Here is a 21,901-nt window from a genome sequence, read left to right as displayed (position 1 = left end):
CATGTCCCCAAAGCCAGCCTTGACAAAAACAAAGGACCCAATGGCTATGTTGCTGGTGCAACACTGGGGACCTCCAGTGGTGGACAGTGGCTGAGTAGTGACAGACCCTCTCTGTCTCCAGTGAGTCCATTCTGCCTCCTTCAAGATTATATGACAAAATCTAACAGGAGAGGAGGGCTGGTGTCAGGAGAGCAGTGAGCCTCGGGCCAGGGGATCTTTTAGTTCACCCGGGGAAGAAAGACCTACTTTCTGAGCCATTCTGTGACTGGCATATGTCACCTCCTTCCCATGAGGTTTGTCAAGTGTACATGCGCAGGCCCCAGGTCTGTGGGGTCTGAAGCACCTGGATGCTGGGATCGCCATTTCTATGTCTTGAGGTGGTGGGAGAAATTTAGAGTGATGGCCTTTCCATTTAATACTAAAAACTAAGCCTGGAGAGCTGGAGAGATGGCTCAGAGGTTAAGAGCAATGGATGCTCTTCCAGAGGTCCTCAGTTCCTGGCAACCACATGGTGGCTCACAACCATCTCTAATGAGATCTGGTGCCCCCTTCTGGTGGGCAGGGATACATGCAGCCAGAACATTGTGTACATAATAAATAAATAAATCTTAAAACAAAACAAAACAAAAAACCTAAGCCTGGGGCAGAGATTGGTAGCACACACCTTTAATCACAGTACTCAGGAGGTAGAGGCAGGCAGATCTCTGTGAATTCAAGGCTAGCCTGGGCTATACAGAAAACTCCAGGCCAGCTAGCATTACATAATAAGAGACCCTGTCTCAAAACAACAACAAAGCCAGACATGGTGGTGTATGCCTATACCTCCAGTGATTGTTAAGCTGAGGCAGAAAGGATCACTATAAATTCAAGGTTCCCAGGGCTACACAGTGAGTTTGTAGTCCTCCTTGCTAGAGAGTGAGATCTTGTCTCAAATAAAACAACAAAAATAACTAATGATTTCACCCCACCCCCCTAGTACCTTCTAGAAAGACTCAGGTACAGGAAATAATTAAAGAGTGGCTTTGGGCATAATCAAGTGACATGATAGTTTAAGAAAATAGACAGTTGGGATTACTGCCACTTCCAGGATAAGCCTCTGCGACTGGGTGATACCTACTCTTGGTCCTCAGGGCACAAACAAAAGGGAGTCGGGACGCAGACAAATGGAAGCATGAGAACAGAGTTAGTAACTGTATGCTCGAGGGACTGCTTGATGGATTGCAGGAGCAAGCACCAGCATTAGTGGATTAGCTACTGTGCGCCATGTGCTGGGGACACTGCCCACAACCTCCCAGAGTTTGCAATCCTATGGACTATAGGGGTCGGAGGTCAATAGGCTTCAGGTCCCCACCTCCCATCCCCCACCCCAGTTGTGGGCTGTATAACATCTGTGTGTCTCCCCACATGCAGGACATGGCTTCTCTCCATCCACTCCAACAGCTCGTGCTGGTCCCGGGCCACTTACAATCGGTATCCCAGTTCCTGCTTTCCCAGACCCCACCTGGGCAGCAAGGTAAGCACCCCGAACTTTATACAGTCATTGCCTGAGTCTAGAAAAGGCTGTTGCTGTTTACTGGGCCTGGGGGGCAGAAAAGTTGCTCACCCCTGTGATGTGAAAACTAGCTTGGGGCTGGGACTAGCTCTCAGCTGATAGAAAGCTTGCCTAGCACTCAGGAAGCCCTGGGTTTGATCCCCAGCATTTCATAAAACCAGTCACAGCAGCATCTTTAATGCCAGCACACAAGTAAGTGGAGGCAGGAGGCTGATCCTTGGCTACACAGCAAGTTTGGAGTCAGCCTGGGCTAGATGAAATCCTGTCTGAAAAAGACCAGCTTTTCTGCCTGGGACCTAGGAAGGGGTTCTTGGAGGGGATTTGTGGGTGGGTGGGGGTTCCAGATTATGCACCTTCCCTGTTTCTCCTTCCTGCTCTGGCTCTTGCTGAAACTTCATTTTCATAGGAATTAGTCTAAAGGTTTGGAGTGGTGGGCGTGGGGGAGGAGGGGACACACACAGGAAGCAGAAGCACCCTGGGATTCCTTGGAAGTCTAGCTTGCATTGAGCCTTTTCCCTCCCCTTGGCCTGGCTATGATTCTGTCTGAATGGAACAGTAGTGCCTCCCACAGGCTATAGAAAATAGAACTGGTTTTCTTTGGCAGGGAAATTACTCCCAATCCCTGAGTAAACACATCAGCATATTAATAACATTAAGTATCATTGCTTAACATGCCCAGGAGTCTGTTGAGTTGTTTTCCTGGCTTATTCCTCAGAGTAAACTTGTGCTATATAGATAGCCCTACTGCATGCTGGTGACCCACTAGAAAGTTCCAGAACAGTCTAAGACCTATGCTCTAGATGATCACACTATACTGCTTGCCTTTCCACTCACTACTGCCAAACAGGGCTGAAAAATGCCATTGGAAGTAGACGCTCTCCACAGCTCCTACTTTAGAGGAGAATTTGGAAGTAGCTGTACCCGACTCTGGGTACCTGCCTAAGACACAGGCCCTATGCTTAGCTTGCAAGGTGTCTCCGAATGGCACCAAGATGAATGGGAACACGTCTGAGTGTTTATTTTGACTAACCAACACCCATCATACTCCTGGACTAGAAAAGAGAAGATAGGCACTGATTCTGTTCATTTCTGGAAGACTCCAAGCGACGTGAACAAGGCCCAGGCACAGGATATAGAGGCACTGGCATAGTATACAATAGAGGAGACAGAAAAACAGGTTAAAATTTGAAGTCAAAGAAACTCTTTGAAAGAAAATACTGGCTGTGTTTCTTTAGAAAACTTACATAAGCCGAGCGGTGGTGGCGCATGCCTTTAATCCCAGCACTCGGGAGGTAGAACCAGGTGGATCTCTGTGAGTTCGAGGCCAGCCTGATCTACAGAGCGAGATCCAGGACAGGCACCAAAACTACACAGAGAAACCCTGTCTCGAAAAACCAAAAAAAAAAGAAAAAAAAAAAGAAAAGAAAAGAAAAGAAAACTTACATAATCTCTGCAAGTTTGTTTCCTCCTCTATGCAAATACAAAAGTAAAGCTCTACACTGCAAAGTGATTGGTGGACACTTGGCTCTGTTCACACAATTTCTGCTCACTGCGCAGAATGCAGTGTAAGCAAAATTAATCTCAAACCTCTTCACTCTTAGGCCAGGGTTCCTCCAAGACCTCTCTGACCTTTTGACATTTTCAGCAGAAAGGTCAGCCTTAGCAAATGTGGTACACCAGTGACCCAGAACTGCCTGGGGACAGTAGATATACCAAGGAGCTTCTCTATGTTGAGTGACAGAGATGGCCCGCTCCCATTGTCAGTCTCGTGGGTTTGAGGACTCCCCTTCTGCCAGGAGTGAGAAGTGCTGGCTCTGGCCATCTGAAGACAGGAGCTACTGATCACAGTCACCAGACAGGCAGACTCTTTTCTTGGCAGTTTTCCTGAAGGTGAGGGAGAGGGAGGTCCCTAGGCAAGGTAACACGCAGATAGAGTCTACACCACCCTAAGGGAGTTGGAAGGCCCTAGCATTTGGCTTCCCTGTGCTCTCAGGCCTCCCTCCAATGAAATGAATGACCTGGTCACCAGGAGCCTCGGACCCATTGCCCTTCTGAGCAATATGGCACCATCTGCTTTCTCTGCCCTTACAGATCTGGGGTCCTGAACATCCCAGCTGCTTTCCCTTGCAGGCAGATTGAAGCACCCTGCTCCCCCTGGGGCTCTGTAGTCATTGTGGTGTCCCTGTCCCTCTGGGCTTCTCCTCATCCTGCTGATGAGATTCCAGGCAGAGCGTCCTGACTTTCCTGTGCTTTTGCACTTGGGCAGGCAGGCAGGCAGGCAGGCAGGCAGGACAGGTTTGGGGACTGCTGTTTACATCTGTTTATCCCCGAGTCTGGTTGGCCTCCACCTGTATGTGGCAATTCCTGGCAGTGCCCACAGGGCCTTTCAAGCAGGCTTCAGGTGGGTTGTGGGAGCTGGTTGGGTGAGCAGGAGCAGGGGGCAGTTAGCATGGCTTCGTTGTCCAGCTTGTCCTTCAGATGGCCTGGATTTTGTTTGTTTTGTTTTGTTTGTTTGTTTGTTCCTTTGTCCCCTCCCCTGTCACCCAGGTCTGCAGCCGAATCTTCTCTCCTTTCCACAGCAACAAAGCACTCTACTCCTCCCACAGACGGGGCCTGGCCTCACCTCCCAGGTAACTGCCAACCCCTCTCCTCCTGTTTCTTCCCATATTGTCTGGGCAGGGCTCCTGCCTCTTTAGCAGGACGCTAGCTCCTCAGGGGCTCTCCCTGTTGGCATCCAGGGAGATCCCAAGCTAAATGAGGTAGTTTGCCCTCTCACTAAAATATGACTCTCCGGTTGCCTGATGTCTGCTATGGGCATCCAACGCCGGTCCAGTCAGGTTATGGCTTCACCCCCTCTAAGAACTTAGGCAGCTGCTCAGGATGCTAAACTACCCCCACCCCAAGGTTCACCCAGATGCCCTCAAACCCTAAGAAGGGCAGGACAGCAACGCCAGTATCTCACTTCAGGACCACTTCAGCTGACTGCGCCCTGCAGTGGGCATATGTTGGGGATAAGCAGGTCTAGGGGGAGAGCCCTGCTTTGGAGTGCATGCACGCACGCACGTACGCATGCACGCACAGCACCTGTTTGTCAATTAGGAAATAAAAGTCCGTTTCTTGCCAGCATCATGCCAGGGTGTCCCTGGGACGTCAATAACCTGCAGAGATGCATGATTCGTTCCTATAAAGGGTGACTAGAAATGATCACAGGGACTTGTAATACTCCTTCTCTTGGGCTAAAATCTCCAAGGCTCACGAAGATCCTTGGCTTTTCCCAGGCCTAACATCCAGAGAAAATAGCTAGAAGGAGAGCGCCACCTAGTGGTTAAAAGAAATGGGAACAGCTAAGTTGGATGCTGCCCCTTTCTTCCTTCTGGCTGCATCTGAAGCGTGGCATAGTTATAGGACCCTGATCTATGACTCTAAGGTCCTACTCAAGAGACCTTTGGCAGAGAGACCATTTAGAAGATGATGAAGGTCCTTCTATCTGGGGTGCCATGGTTTCTGTCTGTAGTCCTGGCTACCAGGGAGACTAAGGCAAGAGAATGACTTGTTGAAGGCCAGCTTGGGTAACACAAAGAGACCTTCCCTGTCTATAAATAAATAAGTAGAAAGGTCCTCCTAGAGTATGATGACTGACCAACAGCCACAGAAACAAGAGCAGAAAGGGATAACTGAATGACGTCTGGGACATCAAACTGATGCAATTGGACACTTGATGGGACGTGGAGGAGGAGGTGAATGTGTAGCTCAGTGTGTCTGTCAAGTGAACTTACAAAAAGGAATATTCAAGGGCGACTAGAACTTTGCTCTGGGGAGCTGGTGTGGGCAACCTCCCTCCGCTCCCATCCTCATCTCTCCTGCAAAACAGGACCCATCTGTGATGCTTCTAGCCACTCTGACTCCTTTATCCTCCTCCTCATAAGGATGCCTGTCTCTGGGAAACCAGAACAAGAGAGAGGATTGACCTTCCTCTAAGCAAAACAGCAAACCAGGAAGGAGAGGGGGGGGGGAATTTCCTGCTCCTTGTCCTAAAGGCAGTGAGCAGTTTCTGTGCTGGACACAGTGCCTGGCCCCCAAGATCAGATGGCACTCTGTCTTCGTGGAATAATAGATATATCAAGGGCCAGGAGAAATGGCTCAGAGGTTAAGAGCACTTGCTGTTCTTGCAGAGGACCTGGTTTGGTTCCCAGCACCCACATGCTGGCTCACAACCACCTATAACAACCCTAGGTCAAAGGATCAGACTCCCTCTTCTGGCCTCCAAGGGTACCAGGCACACATGTGGTGTATTTACACATACGCAGACAAAACATCTGTACACATAAATAAATCTTTTTTAAAAATAGATATCTCAAGACTAGATATATTCCTGACCTCCTGTGAATGCACCCATGGCTCTAAATTAGGTGGTAGATTTTCCTAAAAACAAACTAAAGAAGGGATATCTTCTGACGAGGTGTGTTGAGAAAGCAGCAGTTAAAACAAATAAATAAAAAGCCTTTGCTTGGGGCTGCAGAGACAGCTCAGCAGTCTACTTATTCCCAGCATTCACATGGTTGCTCACAGTAATTTGTAATTCTAGTTCCAGGGGATCAAATACCCTTCTAGCTTCCACAGGCCATGGGTATACATGATATGTACACACACGTGCACGCACGCGCGCACGCACACACACACACACACTCACTCAAAACTACCCAAATGCATAAAATAAAAACAAATAAATCTTTCAAAGCCACCTTTGATTACAATTATAACACTCTCCAGGAAGGGTGGTGTATATCTGTAAATCTAGTACCACAGAGGCTGAGGCAGGAAGATTGTGAGGACTAGCCAGACTGGGCGACATGACAAGATCTTTTCCTAAAAAAAAAAATGGATACATAAAATAAACTCACAACATTCTCATTAAAGAAAACAGTGGTATAGGAAAGAAAGTGACCTTCATAACTAATATCTTAAATTTCCAGATGTCCCCGTTATCTTCAGTCTGTGACTGTTGTGTGTTCCTCCTTCACCTTGCTCTGTGGAAAAGAACAGGCAAATAACCTTTTCCTTGTCCCGTGCTGAGATTTATCCCACTCTGACATCTCAGATCTCGTAGTAAACAACCTTGCCAGCTCCTTTTATGGTGGAAAGCTGACAAGAGGAAGTTACCTACTGAGTCTATGAGTCACAGACCAAAACCCAAAGAGGCCACCTCCTTGTCCTGCCTCTTTCTCCTTCTGCCCAGGGTGTCCGGGTTGGGTTCCAGATTCATAGAGATGCCAGTCTCTATCGCAACAGTAGGCCTCAGTAAACTCCAGGACCTGTCACCCTCTAGGTGAACGAACTATCAGTAACAAACGCATAGACCTCTGCTGGGCCTGCTGAACCGTGTGGCTCACCCTAGCTTGTGTTCCTTATCAGGCAGTTGGGCGCCCTGGGCTGTCGGGATCCTCTTTAGAGCCCCATCTGGAAGCGCCTCAGCATCTGCCAGTGCCCAAGCATCTACCTGGCCCTGGAGGGACTGACGAGCCCAGTGACCTGGAGGAGCTGGAGAAGTTCGCCAAGACCTTCAAGCAGAGGCGCATTAAGCTGGGCTTCACACAGGTTGGCTTGGGGAGCAGCAGATGGAAGACCTGGGTTGTGTGATAGCGGCTGGGTCTTCCCAAGTGCAGCTTCCAGGAGCAACCTTTTTTTTTTTTTTCAAGACAGGGTTTCTCTGGGTAGCTTTGGAGCCTGTCCTTACCCTATAGCCCAGGCTGGCCTTGAACTCACAGAGATCCATCTACTTCTGCCTCCCGAGTGCTGGGATTAAAGGCATGCGCCACCACCGCCCAGTTTCAGAAGCATCCTGACACTAGATTGGAGCAAGTGCACTACATCCTGTTCCCCGCCAGCAAAGCACAGTTTGTCAGTGGGAAGGAAAGTGAGGCGTTGCTGGTGGAGAGAGAGAGAGAGGAATGAAGGCCAGGCAAGGGCATGGCCCACTCAGAATGTACGGAGAGAAACAAGCCAGTTTTGTATCCTAGAAGAAAACGTCTCGGGAAGGAGCAAGGCTGTGGACAGTGCTCGGGGCTCTGCCGGGGTGACAGCTTTAGGGCAGCAGAGGACACAGGCAGAAAAGAGACATCTGCCCCTCACCTTCCTCCCTCTCGATACCCCCTGCAGGGAGACGTGGGATTGGCTATGGGAAAGCTGTATGGCAATGACTTCAGCCAGACTACCATCTCACGATTCGAGGCCCTCAATCTGAGCTTCAAGAACATGTGTAAACTCAAGCCGCTGCTGGAGAAGTGGCTGAATGATGCAGGTGGGTGGCAGAGAAATGAGAAATGAGCATGGAAGAGGCCCCAGGAGACTCCACAGGGGTGAATCTAGGCTCCTCTGTAGCAGAACAACTTGATTCTCTCTTCCCCTCCCCTCCCCTCCTCCCTCTTCCCCTCCCCTCCCCCCTCTCCCCCTCCCCTCCCCTCTCTTCTCCTCTCCTCTCCTCCTCTCTTCTTTCTATCCCCTGCCCCAGAGCTACCTACCCTATATTTCAAGACAGCTGCTTAGAGACTAAGTTTGATCCACTTACTCACATTGTTGTATGGGATCAGCTTAGGTCAGAAGATAGGGAACAGGGCCCTGTAGGGTCCCACTGAGGCGAGAAGACCCAGGCCCAGCTCCAGCTCTTTATTTGGCTATTCTGGAGCAGGGGTCAGAGGACAGGCAGTTGCTATGATCGGGACCAGCCGGAAAAGCCGGTGAGCAGGAAGGGTAATGAGGAAGTAGATTCTGTCAGGATCCAGGCCTGCCAGGAAGTCAAGGGGTTAAGAAAGGGGGCAGGGCATTTGGAATGATGAACAGGGGAGCTTGGCGTTAGAGTGCAAGGCAGAGCTCCTGACATTAGGACCAAGTAAAATTGTCTGTCCTTGGGGGCTGGCCTAGGCACTGGAAGTGAGCAGCCTGAATCTCTACCCACTCATTGACAATAGCACCTGCCTCACCTTCCCAGTTGAGACACCTCCCAGAATGTCTCCAGACATTGTCAAGTGTGCCCAGGGAAGTGTGTGGTACAGGGTGGCCCCATTTTGCGGCATCCTGGCCCATGTGGAGTGGAAAGGAACAAACCCCTCTTCGGGGCTAGGCTCTGCTAAATAGGAGTGTAGGTTATTGATTACTACTCCAGTAGCAAAGGCAAGAGGGGCAGCTTGGGCAGCCGGGGTGGCCCTCTTTAAGGAAGTCCCCTCACTCAGAAGAGTGTGTGGGAATCCTCCTCCTCAATACAGTGTCCCCGAGACAACTTTTACTGAAATATCCAAAACTGATGGAAGCGCCTAGCATCCCTGGGGAAGGGGTTTACAGGTCATCATTAGTATGGCTTCTCCCCACCCCGCAGCCTTGGCTCCCACCTTTCACTCGAGGACAGATGTCTTCAGAACTAGCATAGGTTCCTGCGTGCCAAGAGTTAACCCATTCACTCGGTGTTCACAGATGGGCACATCTTTTAAAACAGGTCAGACAGTGTGACTCATAGTTCTACCTCGTCCCCTGCACCCACACGGGCCACTGATGTCTGGGCATCCCTGAACCATGACTGCAAACACCTGGAGACTCTGTGGTGGGAGCTCTGGCGGACATTTGCCCGGAGCATCCTGGAGGAGCAGGATTTGATCTGTTCTGGGTTCTCTGCTGGGGTCAGGGCTAATTTTGAATATGCTACTGCGGGGTCCGTGGGAAGAGCTGATGAACCTCAGGTTTACTCTGGCAGGCTGGACCAGCCCCACATCTTCATCTCTGAGCTTCATTTGCTCCTCTCTCCAGAGTCCTCCCCGTCAGACCCTTCAGCAAACACCCCCAGCTCCTACCCTACTCTCAGTGAAGTGTTTGGCCGGAAGAGGAAGAAACGGACCAGCATCGAGACCAACATCCGCCTGACGCTGGAGAAGCAATTTCAGGATGTGAGCAGCCTCCTCGGGTGGGAGGGGTGGGCCAGCTTGTGCAGGTGGGTAAGTGGGTCCCACATGAGGCGGAAGCTGGTGTCAGTCCCCTCTAGTAGTAGCTAAGCACTACCCACCCCCCACGCACACAGGCACACACGCACACCTGTCTGGGAGCAAGCCGAGTTATCCTTCTACTCCAGGAGTCCAGACATGCCGACTGTCTTCCAGAGTTCCAGAACAGCCTTTTTTTCTTTCTGACATATATTTGGGGCTCCTTGTCCCTGTCACTGGAAGAGTCAAGAATGAACACAGCTCTCCAGTAGGAAGTGTGTTTCTGTATACATTTGAGGTAACAGGAGAAAGCCAGGACATTATATGAAAGTCTCCACGCTTTTTTGAAGCAAACGTTGCTTTTCATCTTAAAAGTATATAATAAAGGGCTGGCAAGATGGCTTAGTGAGGGAAAAGGAGCTTGTAGCCAAGCCTGGTGACCTGAGTTCAGTCCCTAGAACAACCCACATGGTAGAAGGGGAGTACCGGTTCCTGCGAGTCACCCTCTGGCCTTCACCCACCTTTGCCATAGTGAATGCCCCACTCCCAAATAAATACACGTCAAAACTCTGTTTTTAAGTGTTTTAACTTAAGAAATGATGCAGTGAATGTTCACTGTCAACAATTTGGAAAACACAGGAAGAAGCGTAGACAGGAAAGGTAGCCCGTTGCCTTTTGTTTTTGTTTTGCCTCTTGTTGTCTGTCTGTCTGTCTGTCTTGTCTTTGCTTTTTAAAGATATGGTCTCACACTGGGGCTTACCCAGGCTGACCTGTATATAATACTATGTAGCCCAGGTTGGCCTCAAACTCATGGCCCCCAAGTGTTAGGACTGTAGGCATGTGCCGCCACCCAGCTTCTAGTGCTTTCTGAAAGCGGTTGCTAGTGTTATTGTCCACATACATTTTGACACTTGCGAATATACTGCAAAAGGCTCTTTCCCCCCACCAGTTAAAATGCTTTATTTCTTACAGTTATTTTTAAAACATGCATTCATATATATTTTTTTAAATGAAAAGTTTTCACATCTTTCCATGTTCTGATTTAGATAGTCCAGCCATAGATTCTGAAGAAACATTCTCAAGGATAGAAAAAGCATATTCTTGGGGCAGTGCATACAAGCTGTGAGCCTCATGGGAACGGGGGTGGGGAGGTGAGAAGAGGAAAATACTGTGACTGCTGAGAGCCTCTGTAGGGATCCCCCGGGTGGCAGTCCCAGAACTTCCCTGGATACTGAAAACTCCTCAGTCCTGCCTTGCAGGTCCTGGTTGCTAGGACCTGCTGCCCTGCAGCAGATCCCCCACTGAGTCTGGCTCAGGGACTCCATGGCTGCAGGATGACTGGAGGGGAGTTGCCCATCTTTTTAGGTTTCTCAGAACAGTGTAGTTAAAGAGGGCGCAAGAGTGAGGGAAAAGGGTGCAGGTCAGATGGACAGAGTGATGATACCATACTGTCTGCAGCTCTCCCACGCACTTGGTCGGCCTGCGAATTCCAGCCTCCTCATTTTCTAAGAAGAGATGAAGGGAGGGTTACGAGGAAGGACTCAGAGGGGGATCTTTTTCCGGAGGAGTCCACCTGCCCTCCGTGATTCACCTGTGGAGACCTTGCAGTGGAACTACTCCCAGGGGAAGGAGCACAGGAAGGGACCAGCCTTTTGTACTCCCTCGCCTGGTCCGGTCCTGTGCTTGATGATGTACACAATGCTTTCTCTCGTAACCCTTACCATAGTCCTATGTGCTCGGCAGGCAGTCTCACTCCGTACACGGAAAGACTGGGGCTCAGAGGTAAAGGGAATTCCTCAGGACACTCAGTACATATGTGATAGAGTCGGTATTCCACCCTTGACCTGGCTCTAAGGCATCTGACCCATACACTGAACTCTTTGTGTTTGGGATAGCTGACCTTCACCTCCGATTTCTGAACCTGTTTCTGTCTCCTGACCACACTCTATCCCTTTGTCCCTACAGAACCCTAAACCCAGCTCAGAAGAGATTTCCATGATTGCAGAGCAGTTGTCCATGGAGAAGGAGGTGGTAAGGGTCTGGTTCTGCAATCGACGGCAAAAGGAGAAGCGAATCAACTGCCCTGTGGCCACGCCCATCAAGCCCCCCATCTACAACTCCCGGCTGGTAAGTGGCTTGGAGCCGGGCTGACTGCCAGACACTTAGGGGACATGTAGGTGGAGGCCAAGAGTCTTCCATACTAGAGCGTGGTAGGTAGTGGGTAGGGGAGATTCAGTACATGAATAAACAAATGGATACAACACATAAAATATGCATAATATAAAGATTAAAGATGGGTGGAAGGGGAGGCCATTGGGATGGCTCAGCCAGTAAAGATGCTTGCGGACCAACCTGATGATCCATTTTCCATCCCTTGGGACCTCCATGGTGGGAGACAACCAATTCCCAAAAATTGACCTCTGACCTCCCACACATGTTATGTGCCACTCACATACCCACACAAGTATATAAAATGAATAAAGTGTAATACAAAATAAAAAACAAAACAAAACAAAACAAAAAAAACATGCATAAAGTGATTGGGGTATTTTTTTTTTTTTTTTTTTTTTGGTGCCTGTCCTAGATCTCGTTCTGTAGACCAGACTGGCCTCGAACTCACAGAGATCTGCCTGGCTCTGCCTCCCAAGTGCTGGGATTAAAAGCATGTGCCACAGCCACCCGGCTAGTCTTTGACTTTTTAACAGGAAGGTTAGAGAAGCCCTGTCTGGTTAGGCAATATGTGAATGAAGATCTGAACTTTGCAAGGGGATGAAATATGTGTATATCTAGGGGAAAGAGTACTCAAGATGAAGGGAGCTAGTTGACATGGGATGCTGAGTAGAGAATTACGTGGGAAGCAGGAGACCAGCCGGAAGACAGCCATCAGGCAGAGTAGAGGACGTCTGGAGGGTGGTAGCCATGGTGATGAGAGGAAATGGCTGGATTCTGTATGTTCTTCAGCTGGGAAGCCAAGAAGACGAGTTAACGGCTCTGAAAGAGCAGAGCAGAGGCTGGAAATCACCGCCCTGTTTCCCTGGGCTGCTTTGTTGGCTTTGTTTTGTTTGTTTTATGGTACAGGGTCCCATGGAACCCAGGCCAGCCTTGAGCTCACTATGTAGCCAAGGATGACCTCTGTCTCCTAGGTGCTGAGATTACAGGTGTGTACCACCACACCTGGTTTTTCTGGTGCTAGATATGGAACCCAGGGCTTCCTGCATGCTAGGCAAACATACTACAAACTGAGCTGCCTGAGTACTGCATGCATGTTGTTGACACTGCCCTTTAAAAAAAAATGTTGAGCTGGACATAGTGGCACATGCTTTTTTTTAATCCCAGCGCTTGGGAGGCGAAGGCAAGCAGATCTTTGAGTCTGAGACCAGCCTGGTGAACATAGTGAGTTCCAGGATAGCCAGGACTACCTAGAAAGACGCTGTCTCCAAATAATAATAATAATAATAATAATAATAATAATAATAATAATAATAATAAATTTTGAAGACTGCATGAAGAGAATCTGGGACCAGTCATATTAAGTTGGGTGTACTTCCTAGGCACCCAAGAGGCAGTACCTAGTTGGGGTTAAGTCTTAGCCTCTGGTGTTCCAGGGAAAAGCCAAGGCTGAGAATAACTTGAGGTTCTAGGGAGACACAGAGGATTGGGAATTAGAAAGTGTCTGCTCCATCTAGGGAGAGATGGGACCTGATTAACAGTGTAGAGTTCTCTGTCTGGGTAAGACCTAGCAGCTACATAAAAACTACCACATTATTGATATCCCCCATATATCCAAAGACCAGCTCTATATTAGTCTTTGTGCCAAGTGCTGGAGATAGATGATGTTTATTCCCAGTCCAAGGGGACCAGATTGTCTAGCAGAGGATACACACAAGTAAACAAGAGGTAAACAACAGGATCATTTCTCTAAGCGACCTTAGGAGCAGCAGCTGGCACACCTTGGGGAGGGTTGGCTAGCAAGGCTTCCCCACGGAGGTCATTAGTGCCGGAGCTGAGTTTCCAAGAGGCAGGTAGGTGTGTGGTGGGAGCTGTCTCCAGGGGGAGTGTGAGAACAGTGAGGTGGGGAAGAATGGACAGGGCGTCCGTGGAACTTCAGATGCTTCCATGTAGAGGAATGTTGAAAAGTGAGACTGAACAGGTCATAGGGCAGGTGATGGAGAGTGTCAAGAGATAAACAAGGGTTAGGGTATAGTTAGTAGCCTGTTTGCCTACTATGCATGAAGCCCTGGGATCCGTCTACAGCACCACCATGTAATCTCAGCACTCAGGAGGTAGATCAGAAGTTCATGGTCATCCTCAATCACTTAGCAAATACAGGACCAGCTTGAGCTACCTGAGGTCCTATCGCAAAAACAAACAAAAATATTAAAAGACCTCGGTTAATAAATTGAAATCTGGCTTGGGGCAGGGAGAGTGGTGGAAGGAGAATCCTTGGGATGACTCCAAGTGTTCAGGCTGGGCTGGTTGGGTAGATGGTAACAGTATGTGTGGACCAAACCAACAGGACCAACTGGTTTTGGAGTGGGAAAAGGTAGTACTCCGTTCTTTGCATCATCATGATGTGGGTCTGCAGGACACTTAAGTGGGACTGCCCCTGGAGATTTGGAATGATGGATACAGTGGTCAGGAGAGAAGCTGGGATGGAGACATGGATTGAGGGTATCCCAAGCATAAAGGTGGTAGCTAAAGTCCTGGGTGAGAAGAAGCTCTATTATGGAATTTGTTTGAAGTGAAGAGAGAGAAAGGTCCACTTCCAAACCCTGGTGACGTCAGCCATTTGAAAGCAAGAGGATCAAGGGAAGAAACAGAGAAGGAAGAGACTGCGAATGTAGGAAATAAAACCAAGTGCATGTGAGAGGTCTAGGCTGGCAAGTTCCACAGGAGCATTATGGGAATGCAGATAAAAGACACTCAAGTCACTGGGTGACTTTAATCCCAGCACTCAGGAGGCAGAGGCAGGTGGATCTCAGAGTGTGAGGCCAGCCTGGTCTACAGAGTAAGTTCCAGGACAGCCAAGGCTATGCAGAGAAACCCTGTCTCGAAAAACCAACCAACCAACAAACAAACAAATAAATAAATGCACTCAAGTCAGCATGGCAGCCACGAGTGGGGAGCCCATGATACACCTGAAGAACAATATGAAGTAGCAAGAGTAATTGAGTAGGCAGAAAGAACAGCCCAGGAGAAGGCATGCTGCTAAAGAACCATGGGCTAGGGCTGGAGAGATGGTTCAGCAGGTAATAGACTAGCTGTCTCCCAGAGGAATCTGGGTTCGATTCCCAGCACCCACATGGTAGCTTACTCACAACTGTTCAGGGGATCCTAGGCTGTCTTTTGGTCTTTGCAGGTACTAGGCGTACACATGGCACACAGACATACATGCAGGCAAAACACACATACAGATAAAATTAAATAATTCTTAAAAAAAAAAAAAAAGAACATTTCTAGGTAGTAATGGCCATATCATACCTGGAAGACAGAGTTCCAGACCAGATGTCATGAAGGAAGGGGATAGAGAATGTCTTCTGATCCTGTCTTTTCCTTGGGTCTTGATTGGAATGAAAACTGGTGTCTTTTGTTTCTGATACAAAGCAATCTTAAGGTAGCTAAGTTAGAAAAATAAATTAATAGGAGCTGGAGAAATGACTCAGTGGTTAAGAGTTCATACTACTCTTGCAGAGGACCTGAGTTCAGTTTCCAACACCCACTTGTGCTCTACCAGCTCCAGGGTATCTGATGCCCTCTTCTGGTCTCCATGAGCACTGCAGTCACATGCACACACACAGACACACACAGACACACACACACACACACACACACACACACACACACACAGACACACACACCAGCACAAATACACATAATTAAAAATAAAATATTTCAAACAATAAAATTTAAAAGGGGGTTGGGAGATGTATGTCACTGGATGCTATACATAGCCCTGGATTAGCATGCATAAGAACATGGCCTCCATTCCCAGCAAACACACACACACACACACACACACACACACACACACACACACACACGCAGTATGATTGCACAGATCATCTTGGCACCATTTTGCTACCATATGTTAAAAAAATGTTGAAAGTAAGGAACCCTATATGTATATATTTGTATATGCCTAACCTGTCTTTAGCTGGAAATGGAAGGAGCTAATCACAGTGACTGCACACACTATTATTTATTTGAAAACAACAGATTTCTTGGGTGTGGCATCTGGGAAGGGAAGAGAGGAGATGATTGATAATATCTCTCACCACTCTGCCACACCTCCCAAACTGTCCCACACCTGCCTCTACCCCTCGAGGCCCTGCTCATTGTAAAATGAAGGATAAGTAGAAGCCTGGAGAAGGATTTCTGATTAATTAGGAAATGAGAACATGCCACTTCCTGTTGGAGGGACCGTTCCAGAGCTGGGGAGGATCATAGCAGATGGCGGGTCCCCAAGTGGAACCTCTGCATCAAGCCTATGGAAATGCTGGCCAGAGCTTCCTTGTCCACAGGAGAAAACTCAAAGGAGTAAGAATATGCAGATCTCAGGTCAAAGGTGAAGCTGTGAAAGCACCCAGAGAGAAACAGTGGTCCATAGCCCTTTCCCGGGGAGGAAGGGAACTAACATCTAACAAGCTGGTGCTCTTTGCCAGCCACAGGGTTGGAAGCTTTATAGACATTATCTCATTAAATCTTAATTAAAAGAAATATCAGGGAGGTGCTGCTGCTGTTCACAGATGAGAAAAGCAAGCCTCCCTGGGGTTGATAGCTTACTCATCGTCATGCAGATGGTGGGTGACGGGGCCAGGGCTCACACCCACATCTGTCCACTCCTGATGATTTCTTGTTCTAGGCTGTTCTTGGATGATCATAGTGAAGGGTAGGTTCCCGAACTGAGAGGTTAAACATGTGTGTGTGTGTGTGTGTGTGTGTGTGTGTGTGTAGGCCAGAGGTCAATAGGCAGCGTCTTCCTCAATTGCTTTTCGGGAATATTTTTTGAGAGAGGGTCTCTCACTGACCCTGGAGCTCCCTGGTGTGGCTACACTGGTTGATCAGCAAGCCCCAGGAATCCTCTTGTTTTTCCTTCCCAGCGTGGGATTGCAGGCTGTGACTGTTGGGCCTAGCTTTCAAGTGCTTGAGAGGCAAACACTTTTTCCTGACTGAGCCAAGCTGTCTCCCTAGTCCTGAATGGCTCCTTCTGGTATTTTAAGTCTCTACCTGACCTTCCCCCCCCCCCTTTCTCTTGACAAGGTCTTGCTATGCATCCCTAGCTTACTCAGAACTCACAGCAGTCCCCTTGCCTCAGTCTTCCAAGTCCTGAGATTGTGGACATGTGAAGTAAAAATGGAGCGGGCAGCTGGCAACATCTCCCAGAGCAAGGGCCTTCAAGGCTTGCTCCTCACTCCTCCAGGGCGCTGGGACAAATCTTCAGCCTGGCAGTAGCAGAGGAACTTTGCCAGGGGCCCCAGCAGGACAGGGAGTGGTCTGTGTCAGCACCAGGGATCTTCCACAGCAGGCTGGAAGTGGGTCGGGACGGCTGTATGGAGTCCACAGGTCTATTAAGCACAAGGTGAAAATTATGGAGTCGGAGGTCATCAAGGAAGGCAAACTGCTCTCTGCAGCCTTTGGCCCAGTTTCCCGGCAGAAGGAGGAAGGCTGCAGCATGGACATTCACAAGCTTCTCTTGCCTTTCAGGTCTCTCCCTCGGGGTCTCTAGGTGCCCTCTCCATTCCTCCTGTCCATAGCACCATGCCTGGAACAGGTGAGCTTCAAAAGAGGTTTCCGGACACCACAAAGATTCACCTAAACAGCACAGTAAAACTGAAAGGACCCAGGTGTGATGGCGCACACCTTTAATCCCAGCACTTGGAAGACAGAGGCAGGTGTTCGAGGCCAGCCTGGTCTACAGAGCAAGTTCCGGGACAGCCAGAGCTGTCTACCTCTTCATAGAGAAACCCTGTCTCAAACAAAACCTTAAAAGGCACTTAACCTAAGCCAGCATTCCCTCAGTGTGTCTCAGAGGACATTAAAAATCAGGGCTGGGAAGAATAGAGTTCTGTAATCACATACATTTGGAAAATGTTGGTAAGCAAAGTTTAAACAAACAAGTGTTTGTTGTTTTTTAATTTTAATTGCAGCATGGCTCAGCTCAAGGGTGTAGTACATTCCAAAATGAATTGTATGGAAAACTGGAGGAAGACAGCTTTCCAAACACATTTCCGGGGTTCTGTTTTTCTCAAAGCACCTGTAGCATTTCAAAGAATTAGATAAGGATATGTCCAGCTGGCCTCTAGAGGCCCTCCTAGTTGCCTCAAATGCCAAGATAAATCTCAGCATATTCTACTTTTTTTTTTTTTAATCTTAGTTTTAGTAGTAAAATATATGGCACTCTATCCATGAAACACAAGTTGGGATCCCAAACATGGGAATTATCTATTTAGTCCAAACCCACCATTTTATAGAGGATGAGAATGAGTTTCAGGGTGGGTCAGGGCAGGCCCAGGGCCAGAAGAGGTTTGGGTCCCCATCAGAGTGACCACTTACACTTCCTTTGTGGAATCAGAGATAAACGAGAGGCTGGCAGTCTCTCTGCTCTCCAGTTGGCTTTCTCCTCTTCCTGAGCTTCACGGGCTTCTTCCCTCCCGCCCAGGGTGTGTCCCACAGTAGGATGATTTTGGCATCTGTCCTCCATGCATTTGGCAAGTCTCGGACTGACAGAACCAGCCCCACTGCTCTGAGGGCCTGGCCAGCAGAAAGCACTTGAAATAAGAGCCCCACCAAGGATGGGCTGGCGGGTGGGCCTTGATGTTTTTGACATGGAAGAAGGAGGGCAGGTGGGTGGGGATAGGGACAGGGTAAGTGCCCTTTGGGGATGACACCAGGAAATTATGAGTTGGAAGGGCTGTGTCACAAAGGTCCCCAGACCCAGCCGCATTATTTTGGCCTTGTTTTTGTCTCTCTTTGTCCATAGTAACGTCATCCTGTTCCCCTGGGAACAACAGCAGGCCTTCGTCTCCTGGCTCGGGACTCCATGCCAGCAGCCCCACGACATCTCAAAATAACTCCAAAGCAGCAATGAATTCCTCCTCTGGCTTTAACTCCTCGGGGTAAGTGGACGGCAGTGAGGAAGCATTTGGCAGGCTCAGGGGCACGTGAGGAGCTGGGCCAGTGCCATAGTGGAGAACTGGAAATGGAAAATGGGGCAGCAGTGGAGATGGGATGGAGGGGAGCGGGGACAGAGTGAAGAGCTAGACCGGTCTGCATCCCCAGGGAGCGAGGATTAAAAAGAAGCTGTAGCCAGTGAGCAGTCCTGGCAAGGGCTGATGTCAACCAAGCCAAAATTTCCATCCTCACTTTGATGCTGGAAATTTCCAGATGCTCACGTGAGAAAGGACCAGGTCCTGAGCTAGGTTCAGGAGCACTCCACACCAGGAACTCAAATCACAGGATATTCTGACCTGAGTCTGGAGCTCAGGCATAGACCAATTCTGGCCTTCAGGTGTGGCTGGCCAGGGAGACAGAAAAGTACTGCTGAGTTCTGTCTCCCAGTTGTACTTGGGAGGCAGCAGGGCAGGCTCTCTAGGGCCTCATAAGTGGAATAAACTACTGGAAAATGTATTCTTAGGATGGATGTCTCAAGAATCTTCCCTGGTGCAGAAGAAGACGGATTTGGAGCAGGGTGTGGGGCTGGGGAGACAGTTCTATTGGTAAAGTGCTTACCTGGAAAGCATGAGAACTGAGTCTGACCTCCAGAACGACATTTTAAAAAGCCAGGTGTGGCATTGTGTGCTTTTTGTGAAAGCGAGGAGAGAATCCTTTGAGCACCAGGCCAATGGGAGAACCTGTCTTAAAGAAGGTGGGCAGCATTCCTGGGGATGACACCCAAGGCAGTCCTCTGGCCTCCCCATGTATACACACAGATGCACACAGATATACATGGTTTTAAAAAAGAAATGTGGGCACGGTGGTACACACCTGTAATTTCAGCATGCAGGAGGCTGAGGCAGGAGGATCGTGAATTTGGAGGCATCCTGTCTTAAACATAGTGACACCTTGTCTTAAACACACAAACAAACCACCTTGAGTGATAGGTTACACACTCAAGCTTTACAGGAAGAGATAAATCCACTTGTCCAAATCTAGGCAGTTCAGCAAGCAGCTTCTATCATCCAGATGTTTCATAGTCAGGATTTCTGGGGTTGAGGAGTTTAATGTTGGAGATATGATTCATGTGCCATAAAATTCACAATGTTGTACAACCGTCACTGTTATCTAATTCCAGAATGTGTTCATCCCCGCTTAAGGACCCCTCTTACCTGCCTGCTAGTTACCACCTCCCCGTTCCTAGTCCTCCCCGTCAGGTTTGTGACTCTGGCTTGGCCTGTTTTCATCTTCCTTCCAGACCGTGGTACCGCTGGAATCATCCCACCTACCTCCACTGAGACCAAAAACTTCCTCCCTTCCACCTGGCCCCTTGTTCCCAGCAGGACGAAGGGAGTCATGCCTTCCACGAATGGACAGACTCCCTGGAGACAGGTGGGAGAGACGGCCACTGCTGAAGAGCACACCCACGTTCTTGCCTTCTCGGGGATCCAGAGACTCCGGAGCACCAAACTGTGACTGAAGACCACACTGATGCCTTAGGCTCTTGACAGTCCTGCTGGGAATTTACCGTGCCTGCCCGCCTTGCCTGTGGCCACCTCCTTGCTCTCGTGTTTTCGATGGCTTCACGGCGGCTTCACCTCTCAGAGAAAGGGCATTGTGCCATCGTTACTCTTCAGCTCCCGTGTGGGCTTCTGGGGACAGCAATTTGCTCGGTGTGCCAAACTGCAAGAATGGTAGACCATGGTTTTGACTCTGCCCTCAGCTGCAATCCTAAACAGATCCCCAATTCTATGGAAACAATGAAATCTCATGTCTCCACCAAAGCCTTATTTTGTCTAAGTAGCACAGTTTCCCACGGAAAGCTCTGATTTGCCTCATTTTCTTTTAACCCTCACCCCCTTTTCTACAACCAAATCTGTCCATTCTTGTGCCCTACAAAGTCCCTTCCTCTCCACAAAAGGCCATGTTGCTCCGTCCGCAGGTGTTCTTCTGTTGCCCATGTCTACCTGAGTTCAAGAACACTTGTCTTTTCTCTGCTCTCTGTGTTTTTCCTTGTCCTGCCCCCTCCTTTCTCCTGGCCACAGAAAATTATGGAAACTGAGAGACAGAGAGAGAGACAGACAGACAGACAGAGACCTGATACACTGGCCACACTCTTGTACATAGTCCTTTCAAACTGTTCTACACTATGACCTTTTTTTTTATGTGTAATTTTCCAGCAAAATGTCTAACTCAGGTGTGAATTTTGACGATGTCTCTGTAATATTTTATGTTCTATTAGAAAAGGTGGGGGGGATACCAGAGTGTGGAATACTTCACAGAGTTCCCACGTGAGCTGGGGCTTTGCTGACTTTGGAGGGAACATCATATGTGGAGTCTCCTTCTGTGGGCCTGTGTGTAAAGCTGTCACATGATGCCATTATAGAAATGGGAACTTTCTTTTCTTTCTTTTTTTTTTTTTTTTAAAGACTGAATATCCAGGAAACCATTGAGACCCAAAGGAATCTCTCTGTTTCTAAATATATTTGTATAGCAATTACATAAACTATTCCACTGTTGATAAGAAGCAGATCAGAGGACTGTTTGTGCCTTTTTATGTGTGTGAGGTAGAATGTGAGTGCAGATAATGGAAATGGGATGGGACAAAAAATAGTAACATTTAGAATGTGAAGTGGGTACTGGGGGTGGCCTATATTAATACAGGGTCCCAATCTGCTCCATGTTCTTACTCTGTGGGACAGAACTACTTTGGGAGCAGAGTGAGTGAGAGATTGTTCCCCATTTTCTAAGAGGGGAGTATGATGACTATTTAAGGTCATGCCACTTGAAGACTTAAGAGGTAGAGGCCAAGGCTAATCTATCTCACATAGCCTAAATATTGACTACTCCACTGTCATTATTTACATGGGAAAGCAAAAGCTGTCTAACACAGAGGATAATGTCATGACAACATATATTGGCTCATCTCAACCTAATGAAAACATTGAAGGATAGGGAAGCTATTATTGAGCTTTTTATTAGGTTAATTTTGGGTGATAGGATTTTTTTTTTTTTTTTTTGATTTTTCGAGACAGGGTTTCTCTGTGTAGCTTTGCGCCTTTCCTGGGACTCACTTGGTAGCCCAGGCTGGCCTCGAACTCACAGAGATCCACCTGGCTCTGCCTCCCGAGTGCTGGGATTAAAGGCGTGCGCCACCACCGCCCGGCTGGATTTTTTTTTAAATTATTTGTTTTCTGGTTTTGAGGTAGAGTCTCACTCTGTAGCCCAGGCT

The 21,901-nt window shown here is 48.5% G+C and overlaps 1 protein-coding gene across 1 annotated transcript in view; it reads left to right on the top strand.

Annotated features, from left to right (window-relative positions):
- Window positions 1-21,203, top strand: part of Pou2f3 (POU class 2 homeobox 3) — an 88,638-nt gene extending 67,435 nt beyond the window's left edge. Inside the window, exons 5-13 of the mRNA XM_006981242.4 lie at window positions 1,411-1,513; window positions 4,100-4,182; window positions 6,965-7,147; window positions 7,709-7,850; window positions 9,347-9,483; window positions 11,482-11,643; window positions 17,221-17,287; window positions 18,497-18,632; window positions 19,928-21,203. Of these exons, the coding sequence (XP_006981304.1) occupies window positions 1,411-1,513; window positions 4,100-4,182; window positions 6,965-7,147; window positions 7,709-7,850; window positions 9,347-9,483; window positions 11,482-11,643; window positions 17,221-17,287; window positions 18,497-18,632; window positions 19,928-19,967 (1,053 nt within the window). The 3' untranslated portion in view covers window positions 19,968-21,203. The remainder of the gene's footprint in view (window positions 1-1,410; window positions 1,514-4,099; window positions 4,183-6,964; window positions 7,148-7,708; window positions 7,851-9,346; window positions 9,484-11,481; window positions 11,644-17,220; window positions 17,288-18,496; window positions 18,633-19,927) is intronic.
- Window positions 21,204-21,901: the final 698 nt, after the last annotated feature.

This window comes from Peromyscus maniculatus, chromosome 7 (genome assembly GCF_049852395.1).
Source record: "Peromyscus maniculatus bairdii isolate BWxNUB_F1_BW_parent chromosome 7, HU_Pman_BW_mat_3.1, whole genome shotgun sequence".
NCBI classification, from domain to species: domain Eukaryota; kingdom Metazoa; phylum Chordata; class Mammalia; order Rodentia; family Cricetidae; genus Peromyscus; species Peromyscus maniculatus.
The sequence above is the reverse complement of the archived record's forward strand: the minus strand, read 5'-3'. Positions and strand labels throughout refer to the sequence as shown.